The 27,845-nt window shown below is 45.7% G+C and overlaps 1 protein-coding gene across 2 annotated transcripts in view; it reads right to left on the bottom strand.

Moving 5' to 3' along the window:
• SEMA3D (semaphorin 3D) overlaps positions 1 to 27,845 on the bottom strand; it is a 140,460-nt gene that overhangs the window by 77,860 nt on the left and 34,755 nt on the right. For both annotated transcript variants that reach the window (XM_058022757.1, XM_058022758.1), the window contains exon 2: positions 20,910 to 21,100. In XM_058022757.1, the coding sequence (XP_057878740.1) occupies positions 20,910 to 21,024 (115 nt within the window). In that variant the 5' untranslated portion in view covers positions 21,025 to 21,100. The remainder of the gene's footprint in view (positions 1 to 20,909; positions 21,101 to 27,845) is intronic.

The following is a 27,845-nucleotide window of genomic DNA, read 5'->3' as shown; positions in this document are numbered from 1 at the left end:
AAAAGCATGGGCCTTTGCAAAAGTGTCAATTGCAAAAATATATGGATTTGATTCTCCACATACACGAAGGATGATGACTGAGACTCCTCTCTTCTTCCCATTTCCTTCTTATTTGAAAGGAATGATCTCTGAAGAAACCATTCCAAATGGATATTTCTCATCTGTTCTAGAATTTCAGTAGTTTTAGAATTTCTCAGTAAAAAACCTTCACCTAGAAGAGCTACAACATTGAGGGGAAAATGCTGCCTCACGACTGAAATGCCCAAGTGGGAACAAGCCCTGTCTGATGCCTTGTACTATCATTTATTTCATTACATCATAAGGAAAACATCCGTAGAATATTCTAGATTGAAATGACAACACTGCACACTCCTTTCTTACTGACGCAGATGACAACACAAGCTGCAAAGCAATGAAGAATCAGGTTTGGCCAGTCATTTACTACTGAAAACAGCTTGGAAGTAAGACTCTGAGCATGACCATTGATAAGATTATAACTGAAACATGACCTAATAAAACTTCACAAGTAAACATTAACAGAGGATTGATTAAATTGCAGCCGAATAATCACTGTTCTCACTCCATAAAACAACACAATCCAATCTTATGCGTTGAAATTTCCCTTCACAGTGAGACACATTTACTATCACCAAGGACATTACACTGGAAAAATTTACTGTGAAAAGCACATTTCCCAATGATTTTGAAGCTTAGAGCAAGCTGTCAATTTGAATCACTGCATCTCTGTAGCCTGTCTAACAAAGAAATAGCATTCTCACAAGGCACAGTAACAAAGTTAGTTACAGGGATGGTCTTTCATGAGTACATGTTCAACACTCAGTTTTATAGTCTCTATTTGCTGTTTTCCTCAAAATTAAATAGTTTTTTTCAAGCTTGGTGATTTAGAAAGCATCCAACTAACTCCCTTCTGGGCTAATATTTTACTGCTGAGTGGTAGAAGCTGGAATAGTGACTGGGTTTTACTCATTTAGCACAGTATCTCAGTGGAGTTGGCTTACAGCAGCATGATCATTGCTTACTTAAAAAAACTCAAAAATTCTCCAGCAGCAGAGCCACAGCAAAAAGGCTTCAAAAGTAAAAATGTCATTCTGTTCTGATAATATGTATTTGCATTTATAAAACATATTTAGGCTTCTTAGCATCAAGTCACATCTGTGATGACGAAATTACCACTCCTCAATTCCAGCACGGTGTAAGAATGCAGCAATGTGGAGCCAACTTGGTTGAGACTCAGAATTCCCTTTGTGACCAGTTACACAATTTTTTAATGACAAACCACACCAAAATTAGCAGAAAGGGAACATCTCAACCTCTTTCAAAACAGTCACACCTAATGACACCCTTGAAGGCCTCTGAAATTAAAGGCTGTATAATTTTCATATGTACCACAAAACAGAGGTCACCTTACTTTCCTTTATGTAGGAGCAAGTCCTTTCTCATGCTGGAGAGTACAAATGAAAATTTACATGGAAATTGTAGAAATTCTCAACCAAACTTCTGAGATAAAGTATTTATAGCATGACTGCAGCAATTTATCCAACTCCCAAGGAATTCTAAGTTTAAAATTGACCAGTTGACCCCAGATGTATTGGTACAAAGGCAAAGAGAATAAATACTTACAAACTACTACAAATTTCTACTATGTACTGCAAGAAGTAAATTATCTTTTGCTCAGCTGCATCTCATCCAGGATAAAGCTGTGCAAGTGAAGTGCCTCTCATTGCTGCACAGTATTATGCACGCCTGGTGGAAAAGGTTATATTCGTAGATGAGCAGAGCCACTCCAAAAGGACACAGATAACCGCGAATATAGAAAACATGATTTTCTGCAGTCACAATTTCGTGTCAAAACACATAGCAGGAGAAGACAAAAAAAGATGTATTAAACCTCATGTTTGCAAGTAAAGACTTCTCTGTCTTCATGCCTTATGACTGAATTGCTCCCCAGGAGGGTATAAAAGTGATGGTGTAAAGAAAACTTTTCCAAAGATTCCTAAAATCTTCAGCTGTGAAATTTCAGGTGTTTCAGGGTATTTTCACTTCAATATTCCAGCATTTCCATGGAAATGCTCGAAAGACCGCATACTGAATATATACAACATCCCTGTTTGCAAAAAGTCTTTATTTCATATAAGCATATAGGAAGGACATTCTCTAAGATACAGAGAGTTAAATACAAAGAATGACGCATTTCAGGCAATTTGCGAAATTTCTCACTTTTTATTAATTTTTCAAACATAGATATCCAAATACTATGGAAAAGGAGACACGGCACTATAGAAATGCATTTCAGTTCTCTAAACTAAGGGTAAGGCGGCGAAACTAACAACACTAAATGTCCTTTAGAAGAAATGCTAATAAACAAGTCTAATTAAAGCTACAGCTACAACTAGAATGAAAGCTACAGCTACAGTTACATGCACAACTAATGCTACAGCTACAGCTATAGTTAGAACTAAAACTAAAGATACAGGTACAGTTACATGCACAACTAATGCTACAGCTACAGCTATAGTTAGAACTAAAACTAAAGCTACAGCTACAGCTACATGCACAACTACAACTACAACTAATGCTACAGCTAAAACAAATTAACTACATTAGAACCATAGCAGTCTAGGTTGCTGTCTTCAAGGTCTTCCAAGCAACCTCAATCACCTTCACTGCCTTCCGTTAGGATGTGCAGGTGGAGCAGGTTTCTGCCTCACAGACTAGGCCAGCAGCACTGTTGGAACGGGAAGGTGAAGGGCAAGGCCATCCAGAGATGTGTCGGCACAGTGAATCCATGTGCTGCATCTTCCTTCCGCAGGAGCAGGAAAGCAGCTTCAGCATGGCCAGTGACAAATGTACCAGCTATGCAGAGTTCGGGTGGCTGCCATCGGGTGTGACACTCCCGCACAGCTCTGTGCAGGGAACTCCTCTCAGTGGCTGGAGAGCAGCACCCCGAGGCGAAATCGCAGCCGACCATAAGCTTGCCTTGCCTCTCTGTGGGCGGCCGGATCTCGGGCCAGGTGCTCAAAGAGGTTGGGTGGCACAACCCCTCGCATTGCTGGTGGCAAGCTGATCTCGGCAGGAAGCCTCTCATTGCCCAGCACAAAGTGCCTCAGGTGTGTCAGCTGCAGGCAGCGGTCCAGGTACGCCATGATGTCCCACAGCCGCCGTGCAAATGCTCTCCTGTGCCACCGGGACAGAGGTACTGTGGTCAGCACGTGCATGACCACAGTCTTCCAGGTAGAGCTGGAAAAACCTGTGCCCCTCAGGATGCAGGTGAAGAGCTGCAGGCATTTCAGGTGCAAGCTCTCACACGGCAGCTGCCTGGCGATGTGCCGGAAGAATTTCGCCTCTGCCACAGCGTACGTCTCTGCCCACGCTGTGCTTGCAGTGATGGCGGCCTTGGTGGGCTGGCTGCTCACAAAGATGTCAGAGTCCCCTCGGCGCACCCCAAAGAGCATCTCCACCGTCAGGCTCTCCCTGCCTTTGCTCAGCTCCAATCGGCAGGACCGGCTGCAGGGCTGAAACACCACGTACCATGAGTGCCACTGAGGCACTTGCAGCCACGAGCTTCTCACCAAGTGGCAGAACCAGTGGGAGGTTTTTTCCACGTCCAGGTAGGAGCCGGTACAGAGCGTCTCTAGGAGGCTGCGCTTCTGCTCCCGCCGCAGCTCCTTCCGCGAGTGGTGCAAGAAGCACAATGGCTTCTCTTCCACCTGCTCCTTCTCACACGTGCACACCAGCTCCACACAGACGTTGAAGGTCCTGTCTGCCACCTGCCCTGCACTGTTCGGCTCCAGGTGGAAGGCGTGCCCTGGTGGGGGATTCAGTGGGACCAGCACACGGTACACCCCATCCCAGTCACGGGGACTCCAACCCTCAAAGGCACTGCCCATCCCGATGGCTTCTTGAGGTACTGGGTAGAAGCTATTGCTCACGCTGTCCACAAAGACACGCGTCAAGCTCTCCATCAGCTCAGCTATTACTGAGCAGCCTCTCTCCAGGTCCTCCACAGGCCACTCTATGCGGTCCACTAAAAGGATTCCTTGCTCATTCCCAGCATATCCGGTCTTTTCTCTGTCTTCCATTCCATCACTGCCACTTTCTCCCTTGCCACCATCATGGTCTTCTTTTTCTCTGCTTCTCTGTTCACTGGCATCGCTGCTTTCCTGCACCTTCACCTCCATACTTTCTTCCCGTCCATCTACGCTGTCTTCACCTTCACGTACACCATTGTTGCTGGCCTCACCGCTCCTTCTCCTGCAGGTAAACCACAGGGCCAAGAGGAGCAGGACTCCAGCAACGACCCAAAATGGCCACTGCTGCAGGGCACCAGAGAGCACAGCTCCCCAGCCCTCGTCCTGCTCCTCCAGCTCCTGCAGTAGTCGAGCCATCTCGTGGTCCAGCACCTCCTCACGCTCCTTCATTCGCCGGTGCGTGGCCTCATCCAGCCCATCCCCAGCCGGCTGGGGGTACTGGATCAGGCTTTGCACCAGCACGAAGATCATTGGTAGAAAAGCCATGGTCTGCAGGAGGACACACCGAAGGGGTTCAGTGGGGCCGGAATGGAGACAGACATGGGGCACAGGAGCCGCAGGGATGTGGCAGCAAGAAGGACAGGGCCCCCGGCAGCTGGCGGGCGGCCAGGCCTGCACCGCTGCCCCAGCAAGCACCGCGCCCTCAGCGAGGCGCTGCCACCGGGGCTGGGCCCTGGGTGCGGGGGCAGAACGCACGGCCCGGTACCGGAGCTCCTGCCCCAGCCCTCCTGCAGCCCCTGCCCTCCGCCAGCCCTCTCTCCTCACTGCTGTGCACTCACCGCTTGCCCAGGCTCTACTGGGGCAGCGGCACCCGCTGAGGCCTTTTATACCTGCCCCCATTGTGACACGGCCCCTGTGCTGTCACAGAACCCAGAGCGCATCACAGTCCAGCCCCGCCCGCCCTCCCCAGCCCGCTCAGGGAACTCATCATGGCCCTGGGCCCCCAAAGCCACAACAGACACCAAGTGCAGACCCATCACTCGGGAACCTGGCAACCCCAGAGCTTCCCTTGACAAAGCAGGCACAAGGGCCCTGCCACGCTACTCTTGTCAAATATAAATTTGGGTGGCATGACCCGCTGATGTTCTTGGTATATAAGTGCAGGCTCTTATAGTTAATATTGGTGGGACACATTTTTTATCATTTGTATTCATACTTATTCCTTTTGGGGCAGGATGTCATGTAGAGACCGCATACTTAATATATACAACATCCCTGTTTGCAAATGTCTTTATTTCATATAAGCATATAGGAAGGACATTCTCTAAGATACAGAGAGTTAAATACAAAGAATGACGCATTTCAGACAATTTGCGAAATTTCTCACTTTTTATTAATTTTTCAAACATACATATCCAAATATTATGGAAAAGGAGACACGGCACTATAGAAATGCATTTCAGTTCTCTAAACTAAGGGTAAGGCGGCGAAACTAACAACACTAAATGTCCTTTAGAAGAAATGCTAATAAACAAGTCTAATTAAAGCTACAGCTACAACTAGAATGAAAGCTACAGCTACAGTTACATGCACAACTAATGCTACAGCTACAGCTATAGTTAGAACTAAAACTAAAGATACAGGTACAGTTACATGCACAACTAATGCTACAGCTACAGCTATAGTTAGAACTAAAACTAAAGCTACAGCTACAGTTACATGCACAACTACAACTACAACTAATGCTACAGCTAAAACAAATTAACCACATTAGAACCATAGCAGTCTAGGTTGCCGTCTTCAAGGTCTTCCAAGCAACCTCAATCACCTTCACTGCCTTCCGTTAGGATGTGCAGGTGGAGCAGGTTTCTGCCTCACAGACTAGGCCAGCAGCACTGTTGGAATGGGAAGGTGAAGGGCAAGGCCATCCAGAGATCTGTCTGCACAGTGAAACCATGTGCTGCATCTTCCTTCCTCAGGAGCAGGAAAGCAGCTTCAGCATGGCCAGTGACAAATGTACCAGCTATGCAGAGTTCAGGTGGCTGCCATCGGGTGTGACACTCTCGCACAGCTCTGTGCAGGGAACTCCTCTCAGTGGCTGGAGAGCAGCACCCCGAGGCGAAATCGCAGCCGACCATAAGCTTGCCTTGCCTCTCTGTGGGCGGCCGGATCTCGGGCCAGGTGCTCAAAGAGGTTGGGTGGCACAACCCCTCGCATTGCTGGTGGCAAGCTGATCTCGGCAGGAAGCCTCTCATTGCCCAGCACAAAGTGCCTCAGGTGTGTCAGCTGCAGGCAGCGGTCCAGGTACGCCATGATGTCCCACAGCCGCCGTGCAAATGCTCTCCTGTGCCACCGGGACAGAGGTACTGTGGTCAGCACGTGCATGACCACAGTCTTCCAGATAGAGCTGGAAAAACCTGTGCCCCTCAGGATGCAGGTGAAGAGCTGCAGGCATTTCAGGTGCAAGCTCTCACACGGCAGCTGCCTGGCGATGTGCCGGAAGAATTTCGCCTCTGCCACAGCGTACGTCTCTGCCCACGCTGTGCTTGCAGTGACGGCGGCCTTGGTGGGCTGGCTGCTCACAAAGATGTCAGAGTCCCCTCGGCGCACCCCAAAGAGCATCTCCACCGTCAGGCTCTCCCTGCCTTTGCTTAGCTCCAATCGGCAGGACCGGCTGCAGGGCTGAAACACCACGTACCATGAGTGCCACTGAGGCACTTGCAGCCACGAGCTTCTCACCAAGTGGCAGAACCAGTGGGAGGTTTTTTCCACGTCCAGGTAGGAGCTGGTACAGAGCGTCTCTAGGAGGCTGCGCTTCTGCTCCCGCCGCAGCTCCTTCCGCGAGTGGTGCAAGAAGCACAATGGCTTCTCTTCCACCTGCTCCTTCTCACACGTGCACACCAGCTCCACACAGACGTTGAAGGTCCTGTCTGCCACCTGCCCTGCACTGTTCGGCTCCAGGTGGAAGGCGTGCCCTGGTGGGGGATTCAGTGGGACCAGCACACGGTACACCCCATCCCAGTCACGGGGACTCCAACCCTCAAAGGCACTGCCCATCCCGATGGCTTCTTGAGGTACTGGGTAGAAGCTATTGCTCACGCTGTCCACAAAGACACGCGTCAAGCTCTCCATCAGCTCAGCTATTACTGAGCAGCCTCTCTCCAGGTCCTCCACAGGCCACTGTATGCGGTCCACTAAAAGGATTCCTTGCTCATTCCCAGCATATCCGGTCTTTTCTCTGTCTTCCATTCCATCACTGCCACTTTCTCCCTTGCCACCATCATGGTCTTCTTTTTCTCTGCTTCTCTGTTCACTGGCATCGCTGCTTTCCTGCACCTTCACCTCCATACTTTCTTCCCGTCCATCTACGCTGTCTTCACCTTCACGTACACCATTGTTGCTGGCCTCACCGCTCCTTCTCCTGCAGGTAAACCACAGGGCCAAGAGGAGCAGGACTCCAGCAACGACCCAAAATGGCCACTGCTGCAGGGCACCAGAGAGCACAGCTCCCCAGCCCTCGTCCTGCTCCTCCAGCTCCTGCAGTAGTCGAGCCATCTCGTGGTCCAGCAGCTCCTCACGCTCCTTCATTCGCCGGTGCATGGCCTCATCCAGCCCATCCCCAGCTGGCTGGGGGTACTGGATCAGGCTTTGCACCAGCACGAAGATCACTGGTAGTAAAGCCATGGTCTGCAGGAGGACACACCGAAGGGGTTCAGTGGCGCCGGAATGGAGACAGACATGGGGCACAGGAGCCGCAGGGATGTGGCAGCAAGAAGGACAGGGCCCCCGGCAGCTGGCGGGCGGCCAGGCCTGCACCGCTGCCCCAGCAAGCACCGCGCCCTCAGTGAGGCGCTGCCGCCGGGGCTGGGCCCTGGGTGTGGGGGCAGAACGCACGGCCCGGTACCGGAGCTCCTGCCCCAGCCCTCCTGCAGCCCCTGCCCTCCGCCAGCCCTCTCTCCTCACTGCTGTGCACTCACCGCTTGCCCAGGCTCTACTGGGGCAGCAGCACCCGCTGGGGCCTTTTATACCTGCCCCCATTGTGACACGGCCCCTGTGCTGTCACAGAACCCAGAGCGCATCACAGGCCAGCCCCGCCCGCCCTCCCCAGCCCGCTCAGGGAACTCATCATGGCCCTGGGCCCCCAAAGCCACAACAGACACCAAGTGCAGACCCATCACTCGGGAACCTGGCAACCCCAGAGCTTCCCTTGACAAAGCAGGCACAAGGGCCCTGCCACGCTACTCTTGTCAAATATAAATTTGGGTGGCATGACCCGCTGATGTTCTTGGTATATAAGTGCAGGCTCTTATAGTTAATATTGGTGGGACACATTTTTTATCATTTGTATTCATACTTATTCCTTTTGGGGCAGGATGTCATGTAGAGACCGCATACTTAATATATACAACATCCCTGTTTGCAAATGTCTTTATTTCATATAAGCATATAGGAAGGACATTCTCTAAGATACAGAGAGTTAAATACAAAGAATGACGCATTTCAGACAATTTGCGAAATTTCTCACTTTTTATTAATTTTTCAAACATACATATCCAAATATTATGGAAAAGGAGACACGGCACTATAGAAATGCATTTCAGTTCTCTAAACTAAGGGTAAGGCGGCGAAACTAACAACACTAAATGTCCTTTAGAAGAAATGCTAATAAACAAGTCTAATTAAAGCTACAGCTACAACTAGAATGAAAGCTACAGCTACAGTTACATGCACAACTAATGCTACAGCTACAACTATAGTTAGAACTAAAACTAAAGATACAGGTACAGTTACATGCACAACTAATGCTACAGCTACAGCTATAGTTAGAACTAAAACTAAAGCTACAGCTACAGTTACATGCACAACTACAACTACAACTAATGCTACAGCTAAAACAAATTAACCACATTAGAACCATAGCAGTCTAGGTTGCCGTCTTCAAGGTCTTCCAAGCAACCTCAATCACCTTCACTGCCTTCCGTTAGGATGTGCAGGTGGAGCAGGTTTCTGCCTCACAGACTAGGCCAGCAGCACTGTTGGAATGGGAAGGTGAAGGGCAAGGCCATCCAGAGATCTGTCTGCACAGTGAATCCATGTGCTGCATCTTCCTTCCTCAGGAGCAGGAAAGCAGCTTCAGCATGGCCAGTGACAAATGTACCAGCTATGCAGAGTTCAGGTGGCTGCCATCGGGTGTGACACTCTCGCACAGCTCTGTGCAGGGAACTCCTCTCAGTGGCTGGAGAGCAGCACCCCGAGGCGAAATCGCAGCCGACCATAAGCTTGCCTTGCCTCTCTGTGGGCGGCTGGATCTCGGGCCAGGTGCTCAAAGAGGTTGGGTGGCACAACCCCTCGCATTGCTGGTGGCAAGCTGATCTCGGCAGGAAGCCTCTCATTGCCCAGCACAAAGTGCCTCAGGTGTGTCAGCTGCAGGCAGCGGTCCAGGTACGCCATGATGTCCCACAGCCGCCGTGCAAATGCTCTCCTGTGCCACCGGGACAGAGGTACTGTGGTCAGCACGTGCATGACCACAGTCTTCCAGGTAGAGCTGGAAAAACCTGTGCCCCTCAGGATGCAGGTGAAGAGCTGCAGGCATTTCAGGTGCAAGCTCTCACACGGCAGCTGCCTGGCGATGTGCCGGAAGAATTTTGCCTCTGCCACAGCGTACGTCTCTGCCCACGCTGTGCTTGCAGTGACGGCGGCCTTGGTGGGCTGGCTGCTCACAAAGATGTCAGAGTCCCCTCGGCGCACCCCAAAGAGCATCTCCACCGTCAGGCTCTCCCTGCCTTTGCTTAGCTCCAATCGGCAGGACCGGCTGCAGGGCTGAAACACCACGTACCATGAGTGCCACTGAGGCACTTGCAGCCACGAGCTTCTCACCAAGTGGCAGAACCAGTGGGAGGTTTTTTCCACGTCCAGGTAGGAGCTGGTACAGAGCGTCTCTAGGAGGCTGCGCTTCTGCTCCCGCCGCAGCTCCTTCCGCGAGTGGTGCAAGAAGCACAATGGCTTCTCTTCCACCTGCTCCTTCTCACACGTGCACACCAGCTCCACACAGACGTTGAAGGTCCTGTCTGCCACCTGCCCTGCACTGTTCGGCTCCAGGTGGAAGGCGTGCCCTGGTGGGGGATTCAGTGGGACCAGCACACGGTACACCCCATCCCAGTCACGGGGACTCCAACCCTCAAAGGCACTGCCCACCCCGATGGCTTCTTGAAGTACTGGGTAGAAGCTATTGCTCACGCTGTCCACAAAGACACGCGTCAAGCTCTCCATCAGCTCAGCTATTACTGAGCAGCCTCTCTCCAGGTCCTCCACAGGCCACTCTATGCGGTCCACTAAAAGGATTCCTTGCTCATTCCCAGCATATCCGGTCTTTTCTCTGTCTTCCATTCCATCACTGCCACTTTCTCCCTTGCCACCATCATGGTCTTCTTTTTCTCTGCTTCTCTGTTCACTGGCATCGCTGCTTTCCTGCACCTTCACCTCCATACTTTCTTCCCGTCCATCTACGCTGTCTTCACCTTCACGTACACCATTGTTGCTGGCCTCACCGCTCCTTCTCCTGCAGGTAAACCACAGGGCCAAGAGGAGCAGGACTCCAGCAACGACCCAAAATGGCCACTGCTGCAGGGCACCAGAGAGCACAGCTCCCCAGCCCTCGTCCTGCTCCTCCAGCTCCTGCAGTAGTCGAGCCATCTCGTGGTCCAGCAGCTCCTCACGCTCCTTCATTCGCCGGTGCATGGCCTCATCCAGCCCATCCCCAGCTGGCTGGGGGTACTGGATCAGGCTTTGCACCAGCACGAAGATCACTGGTAGTAAAGCCATGGTCTGCAGGAGGACACACCGAAGGGGTTCAGTGGCGCCGGAATGGAGACAGACATGGGGCACAGGAGCCGCAGGGATGTGGCAGCAAGAAGGACAGGGCCCCCGGCAGCTGGCGGGCGGCCAGGCCTGCACCGCTGCCCCAGCAAGCACCGCGCCCTCAGTGAGGCGCTGCCGCCGGGGCTGGGCCCTGGGTGCGGGGGCAGAACGCACGGCCCGGTACCGGAGCTCCTGCCCCAGCCCTCCTGCAGCCCCTGCCCTCCGCCAGCCCTCTCTCCTCACTGCTGTGCACTCACCGCTTGCCCAGGCTCTACTGGGGCAGCAGCACCCGCTGGGGCCTTTTATACCTGCCCCCATTGTGACACGGCCCCTGTGCTGTCACAGAACCCAGAGCGCATCACAGGCCAGCCCCGCCCGCCCTCCCCAGCCCACTCAGGGAACTCATCATGGCCCTGGGCCCCCAAAGCCACAACAGACACCAAGTGCAGACCCATCACTCGGGAACCTGGCAACCCCAGAGCTTCCCTTGACAAAGCAGGCACAAGGGCCCTGCCACGCTACTCTTGTCAAATATAAATTTGGGTGGCATGACCCGCTGATGTTCTTGGTATATAAGTGCAGGCTCTTATAGTTAATATTGGTGGGACACATTTTTTATCATTTGTATTCATACTTATTCCTTTTGGGGCAGGATGTCATGTAGAGACCGCATACTTAATATATACAACATCCCTGTTTGCAAATGTCTTTATTTCATATAAGCATATAGGAAGGACATTCTCTAAGATACAGAGAGTTAAATACAAAGAATGACGCATTTCAGACAATTTGCGAAATTTCTCACTTTTTATTAATTTTTCAAACATACATATCCAAATATTATGGAAAAGGAGACACGGCACTATAGAAATGCATTTCAGTTCTCTAAACTAAGGGTAAGGCGGCGAAACTAACAACACTAAATGTCCTTTAGAAGAAATGCTAATAAACAAGTCTAATTAAAGCTACAGCTACAACTAGAATGAAAGCTACAGCTACAGTTACATGCACAACTAATGCTACAGCTACAGCTATAGTTAGAACTAAAACTAAAGATACAGGTACAGTTACATGCACAACTAATGCTACAGCTACAGCTATAGTTAGAACTAAAACTAAAGCTACAGCTACAGTTACATGCACAACTACAACTACAACTAATGCTACAGCTAAAACAAATTAACCACATTAGAACCATAGCAGTCTAGGTTGCCGTCTTCAAGGTCTTCCAAGCAACCTCAATCACCTTCACTGCCTTCCGTTAGGATGTGCAGGTGGAGCAGGTTTCTGCCTCACAGACTAGGCCAGCAGCACTGTTGGAATGGGAAGGTGAAGGGCAAGGCCATCCAGAGATCTGTCTGCACAGTGAATCCATGTGCTGCATCTTCCTTCCTCAGGAGCAGGAAAGCAGCTTCAGCATGGCCAGTGACAAATGTACCAGCTATGCAGAGTTCAGGTGGCTGCCATCGGGTGTGACACTCCCGCACAGCTCTGTGCAGGGAACTCCTCTCAGTGGCTGGAGAGCAGCACCCCGAGGCGAAATCGCAGCCGACCATAAGCTTGCCTTGCCTCTCTGTGGGCGGCCGGATCTCGGGCCAGGTGCTCAAAGAGGTTGGGTGGCACAACCCCTCGCATTGCTGGTGGCAAGCTGATCTCGGCAGGAAGCCTCTCATTGCCCAGCACAAAGTGCCTCAGGTGTGTCAGCTGCAGGCAGCGGTCCAGGTACGCCATGATGTCCCACAGCCGCCGTGCAAATGCTCTCCTGTGCCACCGGGACAGAGGTACTGTGGTCAGCACGTGCATGACCACAGTCTTCCAGGTAGAGCTGGAAAAACCTGTGCCCCTCAGGATGCAGGTGAAGAGCTGCAGGCATTTCAGGTGCAAGCTCTCACACGGCAGCTGCGTGGCGATGTGCTGGAAGAATTTCGCCTCTGCCACAGCGTACGTCTCTGCCCACGCTGTGCTTGCAGTGATGGCGGCCTTGGTGGGCTGGCTGCTCACAAAGATGTCAGAGTCCCCTCGGCGCACCCCAAAGAGCATCTCCACCGTCAGGCTCTCCCTGCCTTTGCTTAGCTCCAATCGGCAGGACCGGCTGCAGGGCTGAAACACCACGTACCATGAGTGCCACTGAGGCACTTGCAGCCACGAGCTTCTCACCAAGTGGCAGAACCAGAGGGAGGTTTTTTCCACGTCCAGGTAGGAGCTGGTACAGAGCGTCTCTAGGAGGCTGCGCTTCTGCTCCCGCCGCAGCTCCTTCCGCGAGTGGTGCAAGAAGCACAATGGCTTCTCTTCCACCTGCTCCTTCTCACACGTGCACACCAGCTCCACACAGACGTTGAAGGTCCTGTCTGCCACCTGCCCTGCACTGTTCGGCTCCAGGTGGAAGGCGTGCCCTGGTGGGGGATTCAGTGGGACCAGCACACGGTACACCCCATCCCAGTCACGGGGACTCCAACCCTCAAAGGCACTGCCCACCCCGATGGCTTCTTGAGGCACTGGGTAGAAGCTATTGCTCATGCTGTCCACAAAGACACGCGTCAAGCTCTCCATCAGCTCAGCTATTACTGAGCAGCCTCTCTCCAGGTCCTCCACAGGCCACTGTATGCGGTCCACTAAAAGGATTCCTTGCTCATTCCCAGCATATCCGGTCTTTTCTCTGTCTTCCATTCCATCACTGCCACTTTCTCCCTTGCCACCATCATGGCCTTCTTTTTCTCTGCTTCTCTGTTCACTGGCATTGCTGCTTTCCTGCACCTTCACCTCCATACTTTCTTCCCGTCCATCTACGCTGTCTTCACCTTCACGTACACCATTGTTGCTGGCCTCACCGCTCCTTCTCCTGCAGGTAAACCACAGGGCCAAGAGGAGCAGGACTCCAGCAACGACCCAAAATGGCCACTGCTGCAGGGCACCAGAGAGCACAGCTCCCCAGCCCTTGTCCTGCTCCTCCAGCTCCTGCAGCAGCCGAGCCATCTCATGGTCCAGCAGCTCCTGACGCTCCTTCATTCGCCGGTGCGTGGCCTCATCCAGCCCATCCCCAGCTGGCTGGGGGTACTGGATCAGGCTTTGCACCAGCACGAAGATCACTGATAGTAAAGCCATGGTCTGCAGGAGGACACACAGAAGGGGTTCAGTGGCCCCGGAATGTAGACAGACATGGGGCACAGGAGCTGCAGGGATGTGGCAGCAAGAAGGACAGGGCCCCGGCAGCTGGCGGGCGGCCAGGCCTGCACCGCTGCCCCAGCAAGCACCGCGCCCTCAGCGAGGCGCTGCCGCCTGGGCTGGGCCCTGGGTGCGGGGGCAGAACGCACGGCCCGGTACCGGAGCTTCTGCCCCAGCCCTCCTGCAGCCCCTGGCCTCACTCAGCCCTGTCTCCTCACTGCTGTGCGCTCACTGCTTGCCCAGGCTCTACTGGGGCAGCGGCACCCGCTGAGGCCTTTTATACCTGCCCCCATTGTGACATGGCCCCTGTGCTGTCACAGAACCCAGAGCGCATCACAGGCCAGCCCCGCCCGCCCTCCCCAGCCCGCTCAGGGAACTCATCATGGCCCTGGGCCCCCAAAGCCACAACAGACACCAAGTGCAGACCCATCACTCGGGAACCTGGCAACCCCAGAGCTTCCCTTGACAAAGCAGGCACAAGGGCCCTGCCACGCTACTCTTGTCAAATATAAATTTGGGTGGCATGACCCACTGATGTTCTTGGTATATAAGTGCAGGCTCTGATAGTTAATATTGGTGGGGGACATTTTTTATCATTTGTATTCATACTTATTCCTTTTGGGGCAGTATGTCATGTAGGCTAATGCTCTGTTTCATATTTAGTGAGAAATCTTTCTCAGAGAAATCCAGGTTGCTTTGTTGATGCACATGATTATTTAATACCATCCTAAAAATGCCAACTAACTAAATTTCAATATTTGGGTCCCTTCAATAACCTCTTAGCTCTCAAAGTCTTTGGTTCAATACCGTGGGAAATTCTGGTATAGACAGGATTTTCAGAAAGTAGAATGTCTGTTTTTTCAAATTTGTGCAAAGATGTACCTCTGTAACTCCCACCATCTTCAAAATTGTCTCACTCAGAGTTAGCCAATCTTTCTGACTGATACGGGAACTTCTGTCTCTTTCTGCTATCTCTTTTTGTATTTATCTCCAAAGGACTGTGAATACAGGAGAGATTATATTTCCCAGCCCTTCTTTGGGGGATTCATCTATAAATGGAACTGCAGAAATGGGGAGGGAGGAAAGGGAAACAGGATGTGACTTGAAAACCTGAAGAGTGACCACAGACGTCCACTGCTACACTGACTGATGTCAGGCGGATCACGCCATCCCATAATGGGTAGAATGAGAACAATGCTGGGATTGCTCAAACTGCTCTGAATTGGGTTTGCTTAACAGATGTCATTAGTAAAAGCAGTCAAAAAAGAGTTTTGGGCCCTTCTTCCAGCTGATGCCCCTTATCATGTATCTTCCCCTTTTCTTCTAGGGAAACTGTTTCTGATGCTGTCCCTTCCATCTTTTTACAATGAAGCAAAAATTATTTGCCAAGCATTACTCTTTCAGTTTTGTTTCCTCTCATTTTCCAAGATTTAATCAAGTGAACACTCAGCAGAATAGTTCTGTATTTTCTGAACACAATTCTTCTTTTATCCAATTGAGGTCCTTCTGTGACTATGAAATCATAAAAACTGTAGTGAGCTACAGTTTACACTTAAAAGGTTGATATGGGTCAGTTCTTCAAGGTTATTCTTAGTTCAACTGCTGTGTAAACTGTTGATGTCAGTGACTGGAAGCTGCTCTCCAGGACATTATATATATATGATAATTATATGGCAGAAAATGCAACATATAGTTGGATCTGACCTTCAAGTTCACTAGCTTAAAAAAAGAAAAAAATGTCTGTAAGAAATTTTCTGGTTTTCCTATTACTAAATGCCTTCACATTTATGTTTAGTTTACTGCATATACAAGAGACTTTCTTTGCATGGACAGCAGTGCCCATCCATTGTCAAGCTAGGGTATATTTTAAGTCTCAATGATCACTGCCTCCAGAAAGCATTTTTGAGACAAAACAGGCAAAGTCTTTTGCGCAACTATACAATCTTCCAGTAGTAGGGTCTTCACTCTCACATAAACACTTCACGTTTTTCCGCAAAGGAATCTGAGAGATTTTTCTGAGACATAACAAGCAATCAAAAATCAAATAAATAACATAGAAGAGGAAAACATCACTTCTTCACTCAGCACATTTTCCTTGATTTTCATAAGCATTCAGATTTACCCCTATTGGTACTACCACAGGAGCAGGGCTTTTTCTGGTTTTACTTCCTCTTCCATCAGAGCAAGCACAGCTGCAAAATGCAAACTCATTTCTAGGCTCTCTTGCATATCACCAGTTTACCACATTCCAACCAGTCATAGTTGTGCAACACCCCATCAGGGTACTGGGATTACTGCAGTGTCACAGACAGTTTAAGTGAGGCTCAAGGAGCTGTACAGCTTTAACTTTGTTTTATATGGATAATTAAATGATGCATGACATGGAAATAAGCCAGCTGTACTGAAACTTAGCAAACTAACTGCTCTGATGCAACAGTCAAGCATCTCATCAGTTATAAAATGAAACAGGTTTAAAGCAAAAACAATATAGAGAACAGAATGCCTGACATTGTATAAGTAGCATGTTCAATGACCATTTTTGAACATTAAGCAAGTGTACTCATCCAGTCAAATTTTCAAAAGAATTCCTGGCACCATAATGTTCTCTGTTTGCTTTTTCACCATGTTTAAAGAATGGATCACTCTTAGGGGGAAGAAAATCCTGTGTGCAAAACACTGCACGAAACTAAACAATCCTTAAACGTGGCTAATTTCCATGTGGAGCTGATGATTTAGCACTGTCATCCTTCAGCAGAGGAGAAAGAACTGCCTGTCTTTAGTTTACTTATGTAAGATGAAAAAAGTGAGGAGTGTGAATTTGATCTTGCTTCTATTTACTTCAGTGGCCAAACACTTGCCATGACTTCAGTGGGAGTGAGACTGCATCTTAATTCATTCAATGTGGAGAAAAACAAATCAGCTGAGAATAATGCTCTTGTTTATTAGATTTAAATCACTACCATAGTAGTTTTTAACAGTGCTAAGTAAATCCTGTTTTAAAAGCCAAAGGTTACCTTCAGGCATGCTTTTCCCTATGTATTGTGTCACAATGCAGGATTCCTGGTCATCTGACCACGTCACCACCGTTCACAGCAAGCAAGGCTTGCTCTGGGGCATGGCCACATTCCCACACAGGAATGATATATGTTTGTGGATGTCACTGGTGCCAACATCCAAATCTGGGCTGGGGCATCCCCCTCAGCCAATAAACCAGAGTGCACACTTTTGTAAAATAAATGCATTCACTGATAGCAAAGACTACACTAACTAAGATGTCCATGAAAAGCAGCAAAGTAAATTAAATCAATAGGGTTAAATTTGCAATTAGGAATCTGCATTTCTGCAAGGAAATTTTAGGATAGCCACAAATTGAAAAATGTTTAATTTTTGTTTTCTTTTCCTTAGAAGGCAATCAACCTCCTGGTTTGGCTGTGCTCTACTCTTCCTTATAAAGTAGAACCTAGAGAAACATTCAGAAAATATGTATGCAAGTACCTTTCAATTAATTAAAAAAAGATTATTACTCAGAAGGTAGACAGAAACAAGACTGTCTACACTGTATGAATTAAACATATATGAATTAGGACACAGAGCCTTCCATTCTTTAGTAAGTGATGCTGTCCTAAAAGTGACATTAATGAATGAGACTGGTATATGAAAACCTTCTGCATCTGCTCTAGAGGTTGGAATGAGGATAAATGAGGCAGCAGAAAACAAGCATGTGCTGCTTAGGGAAGCTGAACGTCACTTCTGTGTTTGAGGAGTTCTACAGTTTGGATGAAGGTCACAGGCTATCTCCAGCTGCATGAACATTAGTGATAAATACACAGTTTCTCTTAGATCGAAGGCAGTGCTAGACAAAGAGTATTAAAATAAGGACTATTACTCAAAAATCATCCCCTGGTTTTCTAAACATGGGACTCTTCTATTAGAAGACAGTTTCTTAGCTCCTCCATATATTAAATCTATAACATAACAATAAAAGCACCTCAAACTTGTAGAAGTATCTAAGAAACATAGATTAAGTAAGGTCTATGCAGTGAGAGCACTCTAAAAAACATCACAAGAGCAGAGACAACTTCTAGGATAGTAATGACATGAACCAATATCTAGAAGTTAAGTCTAAGTGAAGAAGAGAATTTTTCAACTAATGGATCAGGAAAAATGTGGGAATAAAGGATGAGATATGTCATTTAAAGATTATAGTATATTACATTAACACAGATGGAGAATATATGACTTTGATTCTGTATTACAACATATTTCAATTGAATTGTGTGCAGTTTTAGTTTTATACATTCATGATTTTTTAGAACATATTTTTAGACTGGGGCACACAACAAAGAAAATCCATCACATGATATTGCATTGATCCCCACATCACTCACTGGAATATCTTAACATTTCCAGCACAGATTGCCAGTTATTAAGATGAAAACCCAGAGAAGATGAAAATCCGTAACTGCCATTAAGAGAAGGTCTAAAATTTTAATTGCTGTCTGAACACAAAGGAGCTGTGACATGCTGTGGTTTCTTGAAGCACTCCTGCAGTTATCCTGACGTATCTATAACTACCCCACCCTCTCCCCTCTTCCCCATCCACCACTGACTGATGCAGCTGGGACATTCAGTAACTACAGAGGAAAATCTTGCTTACTTTCAGCTTTCCTGCCCCAGCAAATGCTCAGCTCTTCTGGAAGATGGACATATGTCATAAACACACTGCACCTTGAAGGGAATTAAACCTTCCCTTCAGACATGCATGTGAGCAGGTTTTTGGCGCTGCCTGGTGTGGCCATTTTTCATCTGTTTTCCACAAAGAAAGGAAAGAATCCTGTATTCTCCTCCTAATGATATTTCAAGTCTTAATTCCAAAGAACAGAGATGCCAGGACTTGTCAGTGACATGACTAACAATTTTATCAGAACTGGCAAGACAGTTCATTTCTCCCATATCTTACTCACAGAAACCGTGGAATTACTTTGTCTGAAACACTTGGGGGAAGGAAGGTAGACTTAATTCTGACAACTTTATTAAATATTCAGTACATCTGACATCCTGTTATCAACAACAAAAATATGGTTTAATTATGATAAGCCTTACTGGTATCATTTACAATACATCAGTGTGAAAAAACAGCAGTGAATATTTTCTTGCTCCATGTGGAAAAATACACACCTTCCACCCTCCCAGAAAAGTAAGACAAGGCACCATAAATTCTCATAAATTCTGGCTTTTCAGTTCCATCACACCTGTCCAAATTAAGATTTATGTGCTATTTTGCATCTGTATCTGTTGTTGATTTTCCCCCCCTACAGGGATATAGGTGGATAAGTTCAGACAGGAAACGGTATCCCTCAAGCCAAACTGAAAGGTCTATAAAGTTGCTAATAAAAGTTTGGGTCAGGGCCTAAATATCAATCATCTGCTCATTGTCTTTTTAAACGAGCTCAGGCATTTTCCCAACCGCTCCCAGCAGGTCTCTGCCACTATTTCAAACTAAGATTTCAGCCATTTCTTTTTTCCCTGTGTTGACCTCAATAATTTTTCTTTCTCCCCCTCTTTACCTGCCAAATGCATCCATCAGGATCTTGCCAAAGGCTATCTGCTTTTGAAGTTGAGAGGAATTCACTAATCGTGAGTGTCAAATCCACAATAAATGCCACTGCCATATGGTATATGCTGCTTTTGGGAATTATCTCAAAAGGCCTAGCTGTGAGAAGGCTGGCTGTATGTTAGGAGGGTTTTACTGCTAACTTTCATAACTCATGTCATGTCTTTCAGTTTCTGTATTCATTGGCTTCAGAGAGTGCAACTGTTTCCTGAATTTATAAAAATGTTGTCAAGATCCCTTGATCTCGCTTCCTCCGTCTCTCACACACAAACACATCCAAACACATCTATACACAGTGGAATAGCATGCACAGTGGCATGCAAATCTAGCAAAAGAGAAGCTTGTAAATAAATAGCATGTCATTCTGCTTACTCAATAAATTCCTCTGGGTGTTAAACTCATGATAAACGTATCATAAGCCCTGATGAAGGCTTTACAGCCTGCCCCATCACACCATCCTGAGTGCAATTCTGCGAGGCATAGGAAGACATAAGTTTGAAAAACAGAGCAGAAATAGCTCCCATAAGGGCAGGGTGCTGACATAGTTGTAACATAACTAACTGGAGAGCATTTGTTTTAGCTAAAGAAGACAGCATCACTGACACATCTCTGTGCCTATGGAGGTGTACTTTGCATTCAAAGGAATGAGAAATCCACCTTCTTTTAAAAATTGTCCATTAATACATAAATATGTCTGTGTTGAAACTCCCCAGATGGTACCATTCCCAACAAGAACTACACACAAGACTAAGAAATTCCACAGAGAAAACATGCTTTTGTGATCCAAAGAGGCAAGGACAAAGAAAACCACATATGCAGAGTTTAACATACCAACGTAGTGATAGAAAAAGAATTACCAAAATAAATGTCAGCCCCCTTGAAACACTTGAGGCAGCTCTCGACTTTCTCTAATACTCTAGGAAGGTGTGAATGTCCTCCATGTCTCACAAATCTCCCATCAGCCACATGGAAATGTCTCCAATGGACCAGAAAGTGTTTCAAGTACCACTCCCCTCTAGTTTATATAGTCTGTTAATATCCTCTTGGACCAAACAGAAATAATAGTTTAAAAAGAAAATTATATTTCAGAAACATGTGCCTCTACATGACAAAACCCCCCCAGAATTTAATACCATCCCTAGGCAGAATTCATCCATCCTTAAGGCTTCCATTATGTATTTCTGGGACTGTGTTTTGCTTTCCTGGTAAGTAATACAAATGAACTGCTGGCAACATCACATCAAAACAAAAGCAGCAGAATCAGAAAAAAATGCTGAAAAGTTTACCTTTATAGGAAAGCTTCAGTCTTGGGATATTTTGTTTTGACGTTCCAGTGACTGGAAGGAACAGCATCACTAAAGACAGCAAGCTGCAGGCATGTGGCACTTGCAAAGCTCTCATTCTGCTCTCCTCTTCTGTATCTTCTTTTTCACCACGGTGAAATATCTCTCCACTTTTCAAACAACCCAAGTTTTATCTGAAAGAAAAAAAGGAAAACATCTGTAGACCTGCATTACTGCATAAATAATAATTCTGTAAGCAAGCCAGATCTATCTTTAAAGAGCAGCTAATTTAATTTCTTTGCTACAAAAGTATTTTTTTCTCCAGGTCAAGTAAAAATGTTTTGTTTCTTTAGTACTAAATTTACACATTTTGACATTGGAAAAATATGCAAACTTTTAAAACACCAGCGTCTAGCACAGCTGAAGTTCAAGCACAAATTAAATCAACACAGTATCCACAAAAAGAACATTTGCCATTCTAAAGTGACCACACAACTTAGTTCATACCAGTCCACTGGATATCTTAATGTTCTATAACTCTTTTTATCTCAGTACAACAGCTATTTTATGTTTATGCTGTGACTAGAATGAACTGTCATGTCTCAGATGCCATGGGGGTACAAGCAGAGTTAACAGTGAGTACATACCCATCAAAATTTTCATAAATAAACTAAGAAAACTGGATGGAACAGGCAGTTGTGTTTAGTTTTAATAGAAAAAAACAGTCAATGCAGATGATGTATTTAAAAGTGCTTTCAGTATGATATTTCCAGCAGAATAACTGCAACTCATCCACCAAAATGTCCTATAAACCTTAATGAGTGTTTCAGGCTGGGGTCAATAGGCTGATATGAGATTTTGTTAGCACACTGTGCAACTAAGCCAGCTTTGCAGCACTTTTCACTTAATTGTCATTCTTATTCCATAAATCTTGAAGTGTTTTACAAATGAAAGCAATTATCACTGCCCTTATTTTCCCTATGCAAAAACAGAACCATAAAGCTGCAGTGAACCTATTTCCTCAAGGCCATACAGCACAGTAGTTGAAAAGAAAACAACAACAGCAATCCTGGTGTCCTTTGTACCCAGCTATCAAGGATCCCTTTTGCCCAATAACTCCACTTTTGCATGTGAAATTATTTTAAATGGCATCTGGAGTTCTGAAGGCAAAACTTGATGGTTAATAAATCACAGACGTCAGAGCATGAAAATACTTGTAAGACCAGATACTTCCTCCTGCAAGTGCATGATGCTAGAGGTCAAGGGGGACAGCTGGTGAAATGACAAATATCAGTGTTTGAGTAATGCTGTAAAACCAAGGAGTAAAGAAATGTTATGGTTAGTCAAGAGATTAATGGCTCATGACTTGCCATGAAAATTCTTTTCTGAAAGGTACTGGAACTGCCTGATTAAAAGAGCAATCCTAGTGCCCACATCAGCCAGCACTTGCACAGACATCAAAGGAGAGGTTCCTTACAAGCCCATGAGAGATGCAGCACAGCTTGGGGCCCCTGGTCTGGCATTCAAGCTTCTGCAGCTCTGGGTCAGGCAACTCTGAGCCACAGCAGCACCCAGAACCAATTCAACACCTCCTGATGCACGCAGCTCATCCTTCCTGGCATGAAAGGATGGAAACAGCTCTGACAGAGGAAATCTGTCTCAGATGAAACTTGGGCTTTCTGAGCCTCCAGACCTGTCAATAGTAAAAGACAAGGAAGTGTGCAAGAGCATGATGGTGAAAAAGGGAAATAATTTGTAAAATGCCCAAAGCATAGCTCCTATTGCAGAACACTGAGCTTCTTTCTTCCCAGTCCCCTCTTCAACACTCACATTGTGTCTGAATGCACTGGTATTGGCCAAGGGGAGTGCATGTTCATGAGATGACATGGAGAGAAAACAGACAAACATGAAATGCCTGTTTCATCTTTCCCTTCCCTTCATTACAGTATGAGATCCAAAGAGAAGGCCTTTACTTCTGTGCCAACACATCTATTTGAGGGTGGACCACGAAGGACTGATGTGGATTAGACTATCGTAGGGTTAAACTGCCTTTAAGAAATCTATTTAGGGGGAAGAAGGGGAAAAGAAGGGGAGGGGAGGAGGGGAAAGAATATATGAAGATGAGACACCAGTCCTGTTCATCTTCAGCAGGATGATAGTGACAAACCATACTTCAAAAAGAAGCAATTAAGTGGGAGCCAGTCTCACTGCAAGTATGTTGAGAAGTCATGGCCTGAAGGTCTGGGCCTCAGCCAACAGGGAATTCACCAAAGGATTTGGGGCTCATTTACTTGAGGCAAATTATTGTGAAGAATCAAGACTAAATTTGACTAAAAAACCAGTTGTGTCAATGCACTGTCATTTGCTGAATTGATTGATAATCAGCACCAAACTCGGGCCTTTGGCCCCAGCTCACAACCTCACTTTTTCATTTAGGCATTTTTTGCTAATGGGAACCTTTGGGCTTTTTTGGTTGGTTTTTTTGTTTTTTGTTTTTTTTTTTTTCCCCTTTTCCTTTTTATTTGAATAATGTCTGTGAAAAACCATTTGCTTTCACAAGGCGGTTAGTTTACACTGGAGGCAGCTGGTCTGTGAGCTCGAGCCAACCCTGTCCTGTCTTTAGATTCATTGCAATCTGGCCAGATTGTCACATATATTTTTAGTTTATGATGATCCTCTAATACAATTCCAGCTTCCACACAGAGAGTCCTTCCAACAATCTAGCTCAGGTTAATGAACTTGAGGCCAACTAACTTGCCATTAATCTTGACGAAATATCCTTCCTCTCTGTAACACATGCAATGTCAATCAGGGTCCTGTGCTGAAAAGACCCACAGTCACACAGAGCAGAAGCAAACAGTTCCATGAGCAGAAATAAAACATAAAACCTAAAAGCAAATTTGACTCCCCTATTCCTTCCTCCCCTCAAAAGTAAGACAAATTTGGTCAGAGAAGGAAAAAATTACTGGTTTGTTTAATTCTTTGATACTTCAGCTAAGGACCAACACCTTCTAAAACTTCCTCACCATGAACGGATCCAAAATAAATGAGGAAAAAGACTCTGAAAAGAAAAATACTGAGGCTAAAGCTGCTTCCCCACCTTGGCTTCAGCTAGGAAATGGCACTGCACTGTGTTAATTATCACCTGCAAGACCTAGCAGGGAAGGAAGCCATGCACACACCTCGCTGAAACGGGGGCACTTCCAGCGGAATAAAGGAGCTTTTATTTGCCCCATGCAGGGGCGGGAGGCACAAGGCCGGGAGGGGCTGAGCAGCCTGGCTCCATCCTGCTCGGACCTCCCAGCGGGGCCCATAAATTGGGACTGGGCAGTGGGTTAAAGTGCCAGAAGACAGAAAGTGGAGCTGCAAGTGTGCTCCATGTCACGTCCAAAAAACGTCCCAAAAACGTCCCAAAAACGAGGTGTCACCTCCCCGCAATCGGTCACATCTAGTGGAGCCCATAAAACAGATTGCTCCAAAGCTACTGTCTGAAACAAGAAAACCTGGAGCCAATTTGCTAAACATAATTTATTCCAGGCCCTTTGTGGCAATAAACAGAGCTCTTCAGCCTTCTCAAACACACAGACAGTGAGGAGCTCTGTGCTTATGGGAGCTTTTTCAGATCGTTCAGCTCAAACCTATCTAAATGCAAAATCTTGCATTCACAAATACTGTGTAGTTTCCCACTTCTCCTGGCGTCATGAAGTCCAGAGCTGAAATGACTGTGACCCATCTGCAAACACACACTTTTTAAACTGTATTCATGAAAATCTCAATTAATTCTGTTAAAAAAGGGTTTATGGAATTAGAGGATAATTTAAAACCTGTTTCCAGCACTAGCTTTCCACAGCCATTTTAAAATTCAGAATTTTATATTCCAATAAAGAGTTATGGCTCGGTTTTAGTGAATCTAATAGCAATGTTGCAGATTGTGACAACTGAAAATCTAGAACAACCTAGTCACTATCAGCTTATAAATTCATTATAAACCTAATGAGTAAGTTGCCTAGGCCATGTAGCTTCAATGTGTAATTTTCTATCACCGATGAAAGAGTTTTTCTTTCTTGTCCTCATCTATTCTTGTTTGATATCTTGAGGTTTTATTTTATTTTGGTCTATGGAGTCAGAAGAGAGAAAAAGATGTTCATTATGTCCCTTCCAGACATCAACAAAACAGCATGAGTGGCCTTTCAGAAAAATATATTGCTTTAAAAGATTTAAACTAATCAGCTACAAGAATAAACAAAAATCACCCCACCTATGATTCATATTTATTGAAAGGTGCATTATGGCTTTATCATCTCTTTTTTAAGAGATAAATATCTATTTATTTCAATAGATTATTTTCTACTATTATAAGTGGAAAATCTATATGCACAGAAATTTAAAGCACATTATTTTAACCACAAGTATACAGATATGTGTGTCCAATGCATTATGTAGATATTTCATCTTGAAATGATCATACAAATTCCAAAAGATTCCAAAAGAAAAATTACTGCAGTTGTCTACTGTGTGGTTCAAAACTGTACTATAATCATAAACTGGACATTGAATTGTCTTTGTTAATAAGAGGGAAAACTGTAAGCATACATGGCTCAGATTAGTAACTTAGAAAATCAAATAGACTAAAAATAAAATTATATCTTTAGACTTAGTTAACATTCTTAACTTAGTTCTGCAATAACAAAGATGACATTTATCCAGAGCACAATGAAACTATGTTCTTGTACCCCTTAGATGGTCTGTTTGTTATTTGGCAGAAGATGCTTTTCTCTTCATTGTGAAATCTCAGTTAAAGATAACTCCATCCAAGAACTGGTAAACAGTATTATTCATCACTATTCTCCTACTTATTAAGTAGGTTTTGTGCTGTTTATAGTCCAGAAAATGTTCTCTTTCAGGATTCAGAAAAATACTGCTTTTTACACAAACCCCAGATTAGCATTACCTCACTTCCCAACACCAGGAGAAATTAATGGACAAAAAGAAAATGGTACAATCAAAAAACATTATGTGAGCCTGCAGTAAGTGCTTTTTTTTTTCATTTTTTGTTGCATAGATCACTTGGCTTAGAGTACCTGGTTTAGATGAGGTTTTGCCATAGAGCAGTCTTCGCGATTGTTAATTACCCAAGCAATTAGCAAAGACTCCTAAGAAGCATAACCCAGCTTACAATGAGGTTTGCAAAACTATAAACTGAGCTCCTCATAGGATTTACACACCATCCATTCAACACCAATAACTTAGCAAGAAAAATCACTACTGCGATTCCCACTTGAGAAGAACCAAATAGAGCAAAGAAAAATGAAGGGTCTGAGAGACAATGAGGATGTAATTGAGGGAACAGAGTCAGCAAAAAATCTTATTGTAGAGAACCATCTGATAATAAATAAAGCTCTCCAACAGAGAGAAAAAATACATTTGAGGATTACACTGGATGTTTTGTTGAGATGAACTCAAGCTCAAGTAAAAATGGTGACGAAAGAAGTGAAAAGAGAGAAAAAGGAAGGTATTCCCTTATTTTGTCAGCTTTTTCATACTTTTCAGCATCTTTCTGAAGGGAATGTACTGGTGGAATCATTCCTAACAGGCATGTGGTCTGTTTGGAAATAAACACTGGTAGAAATGGTAGAATCTTTACAGAATGGTCTGTGTCACATTGCTCTGAAGAACTTATCTGACCATTAAATTTACTGTTGGGCACCTAATATTATACTTATAGGAAATGAGCACTTCATCCTCAAAAGATATCAGGATATTTTTCAGGTCAATATCAGTGAGGTCAGGATTACACCCAAAGATTTCACACAGACACAGAAGTAATCTTGTCAGAAGGTGGCAGATAGACAGCCACGCACACAGACATGTTATCTATCATTACAAACACTGATTCTGAGAAATTTTATCTGTGGCATTGTATCTTTCGGACATGTAACACATAAATCCAAGATTGATGATAAATCAAATGCTATTCTCTAACACTAATTATTTGTAGATTGTGTCTCCTCAAAAAAAAAAAAAAAAAAAAAAAACCCAAAAAAAAAAACAAACCCAAAAAAACAAACAAAACAAAAAAAAACCAAAAAACCCACCCAAACCCCCCCCCCCCAAAAAAACCCCAGACTCATAGCTTTTTACATTCTGTAGTCTTTTTCTCAAAAACAGTATCTATTGTTCAAGAAAAAGGATGGGATGGAAAGCAATTTGTCATCTGAAAATGATATTTCCAAAAGGAGGTAGGCACATAAATAAAATGCCCCACCAGTCAGATGTGAAGCTGGGATATTCGCACAGAAATATCAACATTCCTTTCATTCTAAAGTTAGATGTATATATGTGTCTCTTACGCGTTCTTTTTCCTCTTGTTTCCTCTTGTTTTCTTTGGGGTAGGAACTATGACTTCAGGTATTAAGTCCATAATAACAGCTTTCCATAGGCTCTTTATTAAGAAGGACATGAGAATGCCCTACAAGTCTTATCATCCAAAACATAAAAAAACAAACCCAAAAAAACCCCCAAACAACAAAACCCAAACACAAGCCAAAGAAGAAAGCAGTGGAAGGCACGATTTAGCAACACATAAGAATCAAAAGGAGCCCTAAGCCAAACCTCAGTGTTACATTATTTTAAGTACAGCATGTTTCCCCAGCAGACCAAAAAAACCACTAACGCTATGAAAAGTGATTCTATGATGAGTTTTGTAACTCTGGTATCCAAGAAAAGAAAAAGGCAGTAGCATGAAAATTCCTAGAGACATTAATGAAAAGGTAGACTAGATGGAAAACCACTTTCTGCCAAGTACTGTGACGTCTGAAGGGTTTCAAAGAGAGACAGAGAATTTTCCTCTGAAATGTCTGTCACCACCTGCAGCACTTGGGGTGGTTTGGCTCAGCTTTGAGTGAAGGAGACAGGGAGACAACACTTGCAGGAAGCTCT

The sequence above is a fragment of the Melospiza georgiana genome, chromosome 4, assembly GCF_028018845.1.
Source record: "Melospiza georgiana isolate bMelGeo1 chromosome 4, bMelGeo1.pri, whole genome shotgun sequence".
NCBI classification, from domain to species: domain Eukaryota; kingdom Metazoa; phylum Chordata; class Aves; order Passeriformes; family Passerellidae; genus Melospiza; species Melospiza georgiana.
This window is presented reverse-complemented; position numbering and strand designations above follow the sequence as displayed.